This window comes from Taeniopygia guttata, chromosome Z, assembly GCF_048771995.1.
Source record: "Taeniopygia guttata chromosome Z, bTaeGut7.mat, whole genome shotgun sequence".
NCBI lineage: Eukaryota > Metazoa > Chordata > Aves > Passeriformes > Estrildidae > Taeniopygia > Taeniopygia guttata.
In genome coordinates, this window is record NC_133063.1 from 45,972,228 (window position 1) to 45,986,164 (window position 13,937).

The 13,937-nt window shown below is 42.0% G+C and overlaps 1 protein-coding gene across 3 annotated transcripts in view; it reads right to left on the reverse strand.

The window, feature by feature from the left end:
• FAM219A (family with sequence similarity 219 member A) overlaps nt 1–13,937 on the reverse strand; it is a 92,440-nt gene that overhangs the window by 33,094 nt on the left and 45,409 nt on the right. For all 3 annotated transcript variants that reach the window (XM_030258211.4, XM_030258210.4, XM_030258209.4), the window contains exon 2: nt 5,205–5,304. In XM_030258211.4, the coding sequence (XP_030114071.1) occupies nt 5,205–5,304 (100 nt within the window). The remainder of the gene's footprint in view (nt 1–5,204; nt 5,305–13,937) is intronic.

Genomic DNA, 13,937 nt, shown 5'->3' on the forward strand with positions numbered 1-13,937 from the left:
TCTTTGCAGCTCTGTCTGCAGACAGCCCTACTAGCCTTAATGTGATGCAGCTGTTCACTGTCTCATCCTTTCCAAAAAGAGCCTGGAAATATCCTACAGGAAGGATGCTACCATAAATCTGTGTATACAATTTATCTTATAGATGGGAAGGAGTAATAAGAGACGAAAAAATCTTTAAATAAATTCCTCCCAAGCTCCATGAAACTTCTGAGTGGTGGGCTGAACTTCTGTCTTCATGAAGAAAATCAATAGCAGTGCTGTACTGCTCCTGCTCTCTGGCTTCTTCCCCGCCCTTCCCCCTGCACAATGCACAGACAGTGTTCAAGGAAATGGGTACTCCCAGGGCACCAAATGGCTTTTTGCACTTAATGTAATGATGTCACTTGAGGTCACCATGCAAACAGTTATGGATATGAAAATCTGCAGTTCTGTCAACAGAGCTGGAACCTGGGGTCCTAGCTTAAGAGTTAGAGCCTTTCTAAAATATCTCTCCTTAATTTACCTACAGAGCATCTTCCCAGAAACAACAGCTGCTGTACCTAATTAGCATTAATCACCTTGTTACAGAAGAGCAACTGGGAATAGTACAGTACTTGAAATACTGACAAAATGATACACTAATGGCATTGATCTGTCCAGTCTACTTCAACTTCCCCTTTATTATTCTGTCTTCCGTATGAAAAGCTTCAGAAGTCACAAGTTTTGGAGCAGACTGGGAAGTGATGATACAGAAAAGGATCCACAGATGGGGGCAGATACAGAGCCTTTCAGCCTACACGAGATGCTTGCTGCCAGCTGTTTGTGACTGCACTTCCCAGTTTGGCATCTTGACCTGAGGCAAGAGTAGTCCTGGAAGGGGATCTCTAAGCACGGCATCCTTTTGGGCAGCACCAGGATAGGCTGGGTTGCTCTGCTGTGTGCTTTGTGGCTCTTCGATGGGGAGTTTTAAGACAAGCTCTGAACACATACCCCACCCCAGGAGAAGGAGTAAAACACCTACACCAATTGAAAGATCAATCTCAGAAACCACGTGGGGCAGTCTGTTGTTTACTGGGATCAGAGACCTTCTGTAAAGTTTCGGCCAGAAATGCACCAATTTTGTTAAGTTGAACCCTGAGGGTTTTGTAGTTCTGACTATTCCTGGTACTATTCCTCCCTGATCACACAGCAATTCAGTATCTGACATTGCAGCAGGCTGGAAGGCAGGAGCTAACAACACAGACATGTCATCACTGCTGTCCCCTGATGGATTATATCCTCTGTTCACTTCAATCTCCAAGATGGGACTCAGTCACAAATTAGTTTTGTCCAAGTCAGACACACTAGGAAACATCATTTTCTATGTCCTTTTGACAGTGTCTTTGCTGCTGTTTAACCCTACCAGTTCTGCTTGGTCTAAGTGAACAGCATTCCAGTAACTTCCTTGAGGCGTGACTCAGTTTCTTTAACTTAGACATTCAGTTTTCACATATGTTTATGAACGATTTGAGTAACCTTCCAAAAACAGTGCCTTATTCCCTATCTAATCCAAGGAGAAGAGGTGCTTATATCTAAGGCCACAAACACCTTGGAGGGCTGAAGGCTGCTGTGAGTGTTTCTGCCTCTCTCCCACACAGTCATCTGCAGACAGACATACAGGACCTTTACTGCCAAGCTCCCAGTGTGGTGGATGTGCTGATGAAGACGCATCTCCCACAACCCCTCATCCTACCTGTTGCCAGTTTTACAGCACTCCAACCTATTTCCACATTGCCGATTCTGTTTTAACACAAACTAATGCCATGACTGCTAGGAAAGAACAGACACGGACTGTCTAGGTAGGGATTTCAGACTAGAGAAGAGAAATTAAAAATGCAAAATAGAAAAGCAGATGGCATAAGCTTAATTAAAATAATATCTGATCTCCTGGGAATGCTAGGAGGATCTGTTGCCTTCCAGTGGATATGGTGCCCTGAGATTTACACTTGGGGATTATTCTGTTCCTCTCTCTCTCTCTCCTTTATCACAACTCTCCTATGTTTTCAAAAGGCTTGTGGTATGTGCTCCATCTGGATATGGCTCCTAATAAGGATGTGCTGGAGACATCCCCTAAGCACTAATGTACACCCAACCTCCAACCCTTGTTGTCAGGAGTCTCCTTATCAATGATCTGAAAGAAAGAAAGAAGCAAGGCTGAGCATTACAGCACTGGAAAGAAAGACAAAGTGGGAGTGCTATAAAAGTGACAAATACATAATTAATATGGATACAGTATCAATAAAGGTTGAAAATTGAAAAAAAAAAAACAACTGGGTTAACTCAGAGATCTTATTTGCCCTTGCTGTGAGGTTCTTTTCTTGATGTGGCCCTAGCATCAAGCACTGTTCCATTTATGAACCAGGTGCAACCTTTAGGAAGTCACCAGAAATACAAGACACCTGTGAAGTTTTTTTTTGTATCTGACTCCCCTCAAGCAAACATGTAGCCAAATATATTTATTTAGAGGGGAAGAAACAACCAAGGAAAAGACCACTGGAGCAGCAGGATAAATCTGTGTGCAGTACGTGCAGTTTCCACGCTCTTTCTGCCACACTTCAATCACTGCAGTGTCTGGAAGCAAAAGTTGTATTCATGCTGGGTTGGTATTTAATTGAGCTCAATTGAACCAAGCTTCCAGCAAGCACATACGACAGATTTACACATGAATCTTCTCAAACTGAAAAATGACATTTATCAACCTTCCATCAGAACATTTGACATTTGAACAATTCATTCTGATTTAACATTAAAAAATGCCACCATCCATATGGAAAACTTGCAATAGGATCAAGCCCCTAGTTGCTACCATTCCCAACAATGGCTTTGCCAGATAAGCTATTAAAAATTTATGTACCACCTTAACTTTTTCTGGCCTTAAAGAGATTAAAAATAACCTTGACAAGTTTAATGCAGAAGGGACAAAAAAATCTAGTCAGAGGAATGGCAGCCAGAGCTGGGAGATGCAGTGATTAAGCTTCAAGAAAATCAGAGGCTGGGCAGATTTCCATAATAAGAGCAGCAGGAGCTGGAGTGGATTAAAGGCATGTTACATTGGCTACAGACAATACTGTCAGTCTCATTTTGCCTCAGATAACCTAGAGCTCATCTGGGTATGGCTAAGAGTAGAGTGCTGATCCAAGTGCCACTAGGTATGTGTTCACTTCATTAAAGAGGAACACTGTTTCCACAGAGATCTATCTCCAGAGCAGACTTCTCTCTGGACACAAGGCAGGAAGATGCTTGTCAGCCTTGCAGGGCAATTCCTCTTCAGCAGGTAGGTTTCACCCACTATTATATTCATAAGCATACTGTGGTCAGCACTGAGTTCACCTGGCGGAAGCACCAGCAGGAAAGGAGGTCCTGGCAACAGTGTGCCTCTACTACAAAAACTGGTCAAACACCTCCAGTACCTCTCTTTGACTGTTTATGCCATTCACCACTGGCTAAATGAAAGAGAATGTTTCCTGTGTGGAAAAGCAGAAGTTCTGGCAGAAAGGCTAATCATTCTCCTCTATCTGATTCCCAGAAAAAAATCTGGTAAGTTCTGCAGAAGTGTGACTGTGGCCTGTTTTCATGTATTAGTCCATTCCAATAATAGTAACCTTACAATCAACTGATGTAGTCATCCCCAGTTGATGAATTTCAGCTTACAGAATAGTGAGTTTCTCCAATCTTATTTTTCTCATTTCTATTATTCCAGTTTTCATGGTTTTTTCCTCTGTGCTATTTCTGAGTCTTTATTGTATTGTTCCTTCCAAATATGCTCTATAAAATTTTCTTTTCTGACTCCTGCTTTTTATGTAAAAGTCATTAATGAACACAAAATGATTGCCGGAGAACTCGATTAGTGATGTCCTTTCTTCTGATACTTTCTCCTTCAACACTATGTGATGTGTTTTGACTTCCCAAGTTTCTCATTCTACCAGCTTTATTCATAATACTGAGATTGGCTAAGGATCTACCTCAAATTACTTTTCCATTTAATATGTATGAATTTAACTTGTTTACCCTGAATCCAAATCTATTTTCAATTATCTGATCTCCTAGAATGGTCTCATGACATACCAAAGCCAAGTCTAAAAAAGTACCATTTCCTATCACATTAGTGAATCTCAAGAGGACATTTTTATTGCCTAGAAAGTAAAGAATATCACAGACTTACCAATAATAGCATCAATTGCTCTCTAACCTGTTTCCTGGTGTTAAATTATCCAAAACAACTACTGCAGTAGTAATTATCTGTCTAGTAACATTAAAGAATTCTCTTGGCAGTGAGAAAGGATCCTGGTGGCATATGGCATGCTGACAGTAATAATCTTTTACCAAACTATGACTTGTGCTGTCATTAACACACAATGTTGCTCCCTGCCTTTTCCTGAAAAGCAGCCACTGTTTCTGAGTATTCATGGCTTGCATAACCACCCTCAATCAGCAGCATCCTCTCAATGTCACTTGTTCTGATGTGAAGGACAGCCAGGGAACTCCTTCCTGCTCCAACTGGGAAATTTTCCACATTTAGATTACTATTTTTTTTAAGCAAAAAGCCCAGTGTTCCTTTGGCTTGTCTGTCATCAGGTTCTTGAAGCTGTGTGGCTAAATAGCTGTCCAGGTTTTCGAGGCTGGATGGGCATGTGTGGATTGCTCTTGTAAGTGTTAGCCTTGAAAGGAAACATGTCTTGTGGTAACAGAATGATTCTGCTTCCAGAATTAAAAAATATTGCTCAAAAATAGCATGAATATTTGTGTGGGAATCTTTACGGACTTAAAAAGTCCTTCATCTCACAGTAATGCAGGTCTTTTTCTGGTAGTGTCTCAACTTCCTGATCCTTTCTCCTTTTGTTGCAACTATCCTGTCTTCTCTTCCTTTTACAGTCCCTCTACATTATCTTCATTCTTTATCTGGCCAAGCTTTGATCTCAGCTTAATAAAAAACCTGTAGGCTTAAAAGAATTATGCCTTGCTTTTAAGGCACTGCTTTCTTTCTTTACCACATCCATGGTTACAGGGGCTTTACATTTTTGTAGGTCAGTTCCCTGAATCACAGCAGCAGAATCACAGTGATAAAACAGCTCTGTGAGGTGCTTGAGCCTTGATGGCATGCTCAGCCACACTCACAGAGATCTGCATATGATCCTGTCTTTCAGCCTTGGATTCAGCTTTTTCACTCTCCATCAGCACAGACTCACCTAATTTCACTTGAAGTGGAGATGGCTTATAGTTCATGGCTACAGTCTCTCCCTCTCTCGTATCACAATCTCTGTCCGAAATAGCTGCAGCTGCTGGATCCTGTTAAGAAAGAACAAAAACAAAACAGAATTGTTTAGCTGAGAGTACTGCAGCTTCTTCTCTAAGTGGCTATTAGGTGACTACACTGCCTTCACATTCAGAGGGAGCAAAGAACATGCCAGTGTTTCGAACACTGGTACCCAGGGGCAAAACACAGAACTTTGGAAGCACATTTATTATATATACCTCTGGAAATGCCAAATTTCAACATCAGGCTTATATTATGGATGATACTGGGAATATAATGTGGACGGTGGGTCACTAGTTCAAATTCAGCCTGGGCTGGAAGTAGTCCCAAATAATTTTCCATGATGACTCCTTGGGATGTTTTATAAAACATATTTACAGTTTCCAATGAATTCCAAGTAGACCACTCAACTTCAAACTTAAAACTAAAGTTTGAAACCAGGTCTGTCTGGAAGTCCAGCTTGGAAGGATTGCAGACTACAATGGTAGAGGAATTCAGTTTCTGCTCCCTCTTGGGACCTATTTCAGGACCTATTTCCTATGACAAGAAAGATCTGTCAGCACCATCCCTTTCACTGTCACTAAAATTTCCCCCCTGAAAAACCAATCTCCCCAAACACATTCTGCTCCTGCCTACTGGCAGACAACATGTATTGAACTCTATGGTACAGCACATCAAAGAACATAAGAGAGAAACAAACTACCAATTCAGACAGTTCTGATAAACTGATAAAAATAACTGAAGTCCTTTCACAGCAAACTGCAAACCTGTTGGAACTCCCTCCACTTAGCACCATAGTGAAAATTAAAACTAGTTTTCAAACATGTTCTTACTCCCACCTAGAATATAGAAATTAAATTGAAAATGCACATAGATATATGTGTATATAAATTTGGGTGTATCACAGGTAGAGCTGCACAGGCAAAGGAAATATTCAGCATTAGGTCCAATACATGAATAAATCACCACTTGTGAGAAATTAAACAAGGCATCATAAATTAAACACTAGAATACTATTCCAAACTATTGAATTGATATTGTGTCTCTCTCTCAGTTTCTGGAGTTTTTATTTTGTACACAATTTAATGTAAAATGCAATTTTTGATTTGGCACAGACACAAAGCAGAGTCACTGAATTTCAAAGCAAGGTAACATCACTCTTGACTCCCAGTAAAAAAAAAAAAAAAAACCACTTGTTGAGCCACTCAGTGCACATTAGCTCTTTGTAAGATACTGTGTTTAGGAGATAGAATGTAATTATTGAATTAGGCCCTAGCTTGGTGGAAACTGGTTAAATAACATATGTAGGGTTATAATATTTTATGAAAATCCTGCTCCTTTGCACTACCCCATCGACTTCAAATGGGTGGTGTGTACAAGACCTCACATTCAAGGACAATGCTGAACAAAAGACAATTTTTTCTGCTTTTCTCTAACACAGTCACTGCTGCAGGCTTCCTCTAATGTAGCAGTTTAGTGACTAGGTAAAAAGGTAAGAGCAGTTGCAAACCAAAAAAACCAGTCTCCAGGAGAACATTCAGGTACAAATCATAGCTCAGTTCATGTGGTATCCTTGGAACATGAATCTGGTCTCAAACATGCCAGATGAATGGAACACATCAGAATCCAAGCTGTAGGAAAGAATCATGAGGGTGTGGCCTCTCACCCTTCAGAGGAAGGGAGCACCCAAGATTTATAGATGCTTATGGACAAAAGGAATGTCAAAAGTCAGAGGGTCCACAAAAATCTTACACAGTTCTGCTACTAAATTACACATTTGTCATGGAAATTGGTACATTAGTTCTTAGCCTCCTATTAAGCACCCAGCAGTGGGTTTAGGACAAATGAGGGAGGTGAAAGGGAAGGCAGAAAAAGATTAATTAAAGAAGGGTAGAAAGAAAGGAAGAAAGAGAGAGGGAGAGAGATCAGCAGTCTTGGCTCCATCGCTGATGCAGATGATGGGGTGTGCAGGGTACTGGGGTACACACATATCTGGGCTTTGTATGGGTACCTTTTTCTAGATGAGTTCCCGTGCACTGGAGGTAAACTTCTCCCTTTCTGTGTAATTTAGCTACTATGAAAATTGGTTGGAATCTTCGGGGTATTTGGTGGTCCCCATATCCTCCTACAGGCCTGCTTCTTGACCTCATTCCTACACTTGTGCTGTGTTGTGTTTGCTAATCTTCAGGAGCCAGGATAATGACATTTGTCCCAGAAAAGTGCTGCTCTATCTCCATGTGGCCCCTTCTCCAGCCCTATTCTATTCAGTGTTCTATAACTAACAATCCTTGGTTTGTTCCAAAGCCATCCAGCCATCAGTGTTTGAGACATTCACACGAGCTCCCTTATCTTCAGGCTTCTACACATGGGAACAGCTAGATAACACAAAGGACATATGTGTCTGTCAGACATGCTAGAATCTCTTCAAGAGGGATGTCCAAATGGTGCTAAGTGGAGACATTTGAATCCAGGCTTCCTGGATGAGTATCTTTCCTCTGCCAATCTGGGAAAAGGCAGGATACAACTATTTCTAAGGAACATGACTCCAAGACCTGCATGCTTCCTAGTTGCTACTGAACACAATAAGGAAGTCCTTGGAGCCCCAGTCTGCTGGCTGCAGGAAGGCACAGAAGTAGACATATTATGGGAACTGACATAGTGTGATTATACTGTCTCCTGTGCTGGTGCAGTCCAGCAGAGAGTACACAGAGTTCAAAGCCAGAAGTCCACATGGCAGAGAAGGGGTCTGGCCATTCCTGGACTGGCCCATATTCACATTGTTAAAATCATGCTAAAACTCTCAATCCAAACCAGCCCTTTCCTTTTGCGGCAAGCTGATGTGCTGACAGTAGCTTTACCTTTGTAGGCAACCTGACCTTGACATGAGACATCCACTTGCATCAATAGCGGGAGGGGAGAAATGTTCTGAGGTGTCTTTGAAGATTTGAACTCTGACCCTAGACCAATGAACTCAGCTGAAGAAATCTCGAAAATGGGCTCTAGACCAAACACACAGAAAAGACTTTCTAGGCCTCCAGAGAAAACTAAGATGATTTTCAAAGAGTGATTACTCCTATTCTGTCGAAGACACTCATCTTAAAAGGGCATGAATCTGTCCTTGGAGAAGTGTTTCCCTTTCTCCATAGTCTAGAGAGAAGGCCTGGCAGCTGGTAGAGCTTCTGACACTGGAGGTAGAAATGATGCAGAACATGGTAGCAGAGTCAGCCCTAGGAATTCTTCCCAAAGGTTTGGCATGATGCTTTTCAGCCCCAGCAGCACATTACAGCTGCACAAGAGATCCACAGCTTGAACAGGGGGATCACAAACACCATCAGTGTGGGTGACCACCACTGCATGCATGGGCCAGCCCACTCCCCCCAGAGAGTAAAATGGATTTGAGAGGAAACCCTGTTGGGCTAGGGACAGTGTCCCCAGTTGCAATACCTATCTATCCCTGGCCCAGGAGTGGCAAGACACTATCATAATTCCCATCCATCACTTCACAGGCATTCTGTGGCAACTCACAGGACTCCATAGTAACAATGCCCACTGTGAAAACAGCAGCATTCCCACGCCAGCTTGGCTAGAACTGCCTCTGCACAAACACATTCTGCTTCTGTGCATACTGAATGGATGCAGTTCTATCTCTACAGCTCAATTGTCCAGAAAAATGTTTACTTGACTGATTAGCCTTTTGCTTGTGAATGCCCAACAGCACACTGAGATTCAACACAGGCTTTTGCTATTGGAAGTTACTTGGCATTTTTTTTTCTTTTTCACAAGCTTCCCTACACCAATACACTCAGCTCTTCCCCCAGCATCAAAACCTCAGTTACATGGTGTGACTGTTCCCAGGACAAATGATGTAACTTCCTTTTGCTCACTGAGGACGACACAACGCTCCCAAACAAAAGGCAAGTGCTGAGAAGTGCCTGCAGGGGCTGTAGATGGCTAAAGATATTTAATATATTTAAGGGATTTTTTTTTTTTTCCTTCCTAAGGCTTCTGTATGTCTTCATTCCTAAGGAAAATATACATTTGATCAGTGCACTGCATGAACATTTGGCTGGGGCCAGAGTTTAATCAAAGTTTTCTCCCCATATACTCCCAGCTTAATTGGGCATGCACAATCACAGCATTTGAACAGTGGGGAGTTTTCTTACTAGATTGTTTGTTTCTATAGGCTCAACACAAAGGATCTTGAAAACTGCCCTCCTGCTAGGAGCAGCCATGTCCACTGTGAGTGTACCATGTGCCATTTCTGAACATCAGAAATTAGTTCCAGCGAACCTTTGTGGAGCAGGAGTGCTGTGAATCATCAGTATGCAGGAGCACAGAGAGAAGGTGAAAACACTTTAAGCTGAAATCTGGGGTTTAAGGAAGATGGCATACTTAGCAGGCTTTTTTTATTTTTTTCTCTTTTAAATCACTTTCCATTTTGCAGTACTCTAAGAAGGCATCAGCTCAATAGCCTTTTACTCTTATTATGTACCCCTCCCAATAACCCACACTGACTATGGGGTGGAGAATAGCCCCAGGTGATGGAACTGGGTGCTTGGTACAAACTTACCCTGGTAGCACCTGGGAAAACACAGCTTTCTATGCCTTCCTTCACAGTCAACACTTCTGATCCCTTGCAAGCTTGACAAGGCCCCATTTTCCACTCTGCAAATCCTCAGGGACCCCAGTGTACGTGGAAGAGAATGGGCACACACAATTTCTTTGGTCTTCAGCTGAACCTTGAAAACATATGTGTAACTTGAAGTCTTTATCTGCCCCTCCTTCCCATCCTCAAAATCAGTCATATTTTACAGCTCTTATGAAAATGTTCTCCACTATGCTGTCTGTGGGAAATTGATCACCAGTGCAGTTCTGCTGCTTTTTTTGGATAAAAGCAGGGGTGGCAAAATTTCCCTCATCCTCTAATCTCAAGGAAAGACGCAATATACAGGGCTTGACCATCATTTCTCTCCATAGTTCACAGGTTTCTATCTGATCACCATCAATTGTATCAGTATGAGCCAACTGATCAAGAAGATCATCCAGCTGACTTGTCTCTCTGCAGTACCCATCAATGAAGTACTTGCTGTCTTCTGTCCTGCTTAAAAGATGCTGGAATTCTCAATACCAACACATGTATGACAGCTTACAGTGAGTGCTTGCAGCTCAGCAGACATCTGCTTTCTGGAGCTGCCCATGTGGATTGCATACTGCACATAAATGCTAACAGGAAAGGACTGCGTACTGCACACAAATGCTAACAGGAAAGGACAAGTCCAAATGTTTTGTTTCTTTCCTACATCAAACGTTGAATCTGAAAAATTGATAGATATTCTGTTCATGGGGGACTGACTTAGTGAGCAGAAAAACAAGTGAGAGAAACCACACACTGTGAATACAGGGGGGACATTAGGGTCAACAAGAAGTTTCTGTGATTCCAGTGTTGTTATTCAGACTCTTGGGCTAGAACATTGTGCTGCTAATAAATATTTATACCTGCAGTCTGTGCCCTGTGTAACAGAAAGTGCTGCCTGGTTGGCACTCTGCCTCAAGCTCTACTATGCCAGGTATTCCTGAGAAATCTGGCTATAGAAAGCTTCTGGGAAGGGAACTCTGACATGCACAGGTTGGTATGTAAAATCTCACACTGTGTTGGATAGCAGACTGCTGTAGCCTCTACATAGCACTACAATATAGACGTAAAGTATCTATGAATATAACGTGTGAAAAAAACCCACCAGGAACAAAAACATTAAAAACCAAGATGTGCAGAGTTTGATGTCTAAACAAGAAACAGCATATAGGAAAGGCTCAGATCTACAGGGGATCAGATTTATATAGGGGATGAATCAAACCCCAGTGTATACACAAACATGGTCAGTAATAATAGCACATTTGCCAAGAGAAAGGAAAGAGTCATGGGGTGATGTACAGCAGGAATGGAACCAGAAAGCCTCACAAAAAACTCTCTCACGATTTCTGCCCCAGGCTTCAGCTTAACTGATTTCTTCAGTGGGCTTCAGCTCATTTGATGGGCTTCAGTTTTGGAGCCCATTTTTTCAAGGGATATGTAATTCCCACATCAGTCCTATGGATAAAAGCTATATGCTACAACCACCCCAGAACACTAGAAGAATGGGACTGCTCAGAAAAGAAAGGGCAAGACTAATGAAGGATATAATAGCTGTCTTCACTTACAGCAAGGGCCACCAGGGAGAAATAGAGGAGTACTTTTTCTTCATGTTTCTTATCACGAGAATAAGAAATTATTATCTTAAATTGCAGTAGGACTACAAGGAAGTATCAGAGAAAAATGAAGAGGTAAGGCTAAGGAGATATGCATTTGCCTGATGAAAGTTGCGGCATTGCTGCTGCCAACCCAGGTTAGAAACTAATGTCACAGAGAAAGTCAACAGAGCTGATCTGGTTTTCAGACTTACTGATCCTGATCTGGTGCAAACTGTGAAGATCCCTGTTCTTTTTAGGTCCCTTTCCCCATCTGTCTTAACAGAAGAAGAACTTCCTTCTATGCCAGACTTGGTCAGAACACCAGTCAACCCTGGAAGAGATGTTCTCCAAGTTCCCCTACCCACTGCCAAGGACTATGGCTGACCTCCACCTTCTCTCTGGGAGATCTGAAGAAAACAGTCTTCTTCTTAAGTCTCACATGTTGAAGGAACTCCAGAATCACATGGGATCCAGAGCAGAAGGCTCCTGGGAAGACATGATTGTCACTTTTTATCAACATGTGCACTCTGCCAGATCCAGAGCAGTAACTGTTCATCTCAGCATCTCCACCCTCCCTGTACCAAAGTCAAAATAAATGACATTTTGGAGACACAGTGACTGATGTACTGAAAAACATTCTGATAGCTACTGACTCCATTTCAACAAAGCAATAAACAACAACTGTTTATGGAGTTTCTACTAGCTCTGCCAATGCACCACTTACAACATTGCTGTTTTTCTCTTCTGAGCAACAGAAGAGAAACAGATCTTGTTTAAAAAATTAGGCCTCCAATATCCACTACAAGATCCAGATTTTGAACCTGATTAGTTTATAATTATAAGACAAATTGGTGTTTGAAACCATTTTATTTCAGCAACTGAGAAGCCAGCAGTATTAATATTGCAGCAAGATTAAAACCTTTAGTCTTATTAATTAAACTGAACCAGCATGTCACTAAAATGACTTTTTGCTGTGTACACCTGCAGTTGGGATAGCTCAACGCACTGACAGGTAGCCAGGAGTTTAGACCATTGCCCTGCTTCAAACGGGAGAAGAGAAGTGTCAGTCTCCCTGTGGGTGCCGTGGTGGCAGTGCTGAAATGCTGCCTTGGAGCCCTGGCCACAAAGGGTCTGCCCGACTGCCACATCGAGGTTGAACAAAATGCAGCAAACAGAAAGGCATAAGCTGTGGAAAGGGATCAAGATGCTTCAGTGATCTGTTTTCCTAATCAAAAATGACATTTGCAGCACAGGGAAGAAACTTTTTTTAGATGACGGTGTATGACTAATCCTGGGAGTCTACAGTAGCAGAGGAAGCACCAATGCAGTAACTAGACCAAATATTTCGGGAAAACATTTGAGGGACAAATAAGAAAAATGTGAGCAATTACATGCTTTCTGTTAGATTTCCCTCTGAGAAACCAGCAGCACAAGCAGCCCCTTTCCTTTCAATCATGATAGAGTATATTTAACACCATATTTCCCTCCAGGCTCTTTCACACATATAAGCCATCTCTATTATCATATGCATTTATAAGTTTGGTATCTTGTGCTAGCTTTACATGACTTAAATTGAATCATTAACATTGCAAATTAGAGAAATGCCACACTGCACTCCTCACTGCCTGCAGCACTTAGCAAGTGGCATGCAATAGCTATTTAAAACCAGCTATTAGCTGTTTTCAGGATGATTCAGTATCAAAATTCCTTCCTTGTAAAGGATATATATGTGAAGATATCATGCCTCTCCTTTTGTGCCTCTGATTACACAGCCACAGCTCTGAGGTGCAACGTGAGTATTCAAGGTACAAAGGCATCACAGATTCCTTGGTAGTTATTGTAAGAGTCAGTTTAACAACTGGCATCTGGCCAAACCAGGATCATAAAAAACCCTATACAACTTCACAACTGCTCTTTAAGCCTCAACTCTTGAGGAGAGATACCCTTCAAATGATTAAAAAATTGAGCAACATGTCAGAGCCAAGGTCACAGTGTGTTTGGAGAACAGGAGCCTAGGCCCTTGGCTGTTACGTAGTAGTTGAATCCTATAGAAAACTGCACAGCCCCAGTGCAGTCTGGAAGGGACCATGGCAGTCCCTTGTAGTGACTGAATTTGTGCCCATCAGTTATTGTAAAGAGCTTATTTCAGGTCTGTGTCCTATCTTTACTTCTTCAAGTCTCTAACAGAGCCCCACCAAGAGGAACAGCCTGTTTTCAAAGAGAGAGCTGTTTTCCACCTGAAATGAAGATTTTCACAATCTCTCCTGCATAGTGGAGGGGAACTGTGCTTCTTTCCCATGGACAACTCTAGGGAACTGTGCTTCCTTCCCATGGACAACTCTAACACCTAGAGAAACCAGCTGAGGAAGTGCAAGACAAGTAGAGACATCACTACTGAAATGCCATGATTGTCAGCATATACAGAGTGGTTTATGGA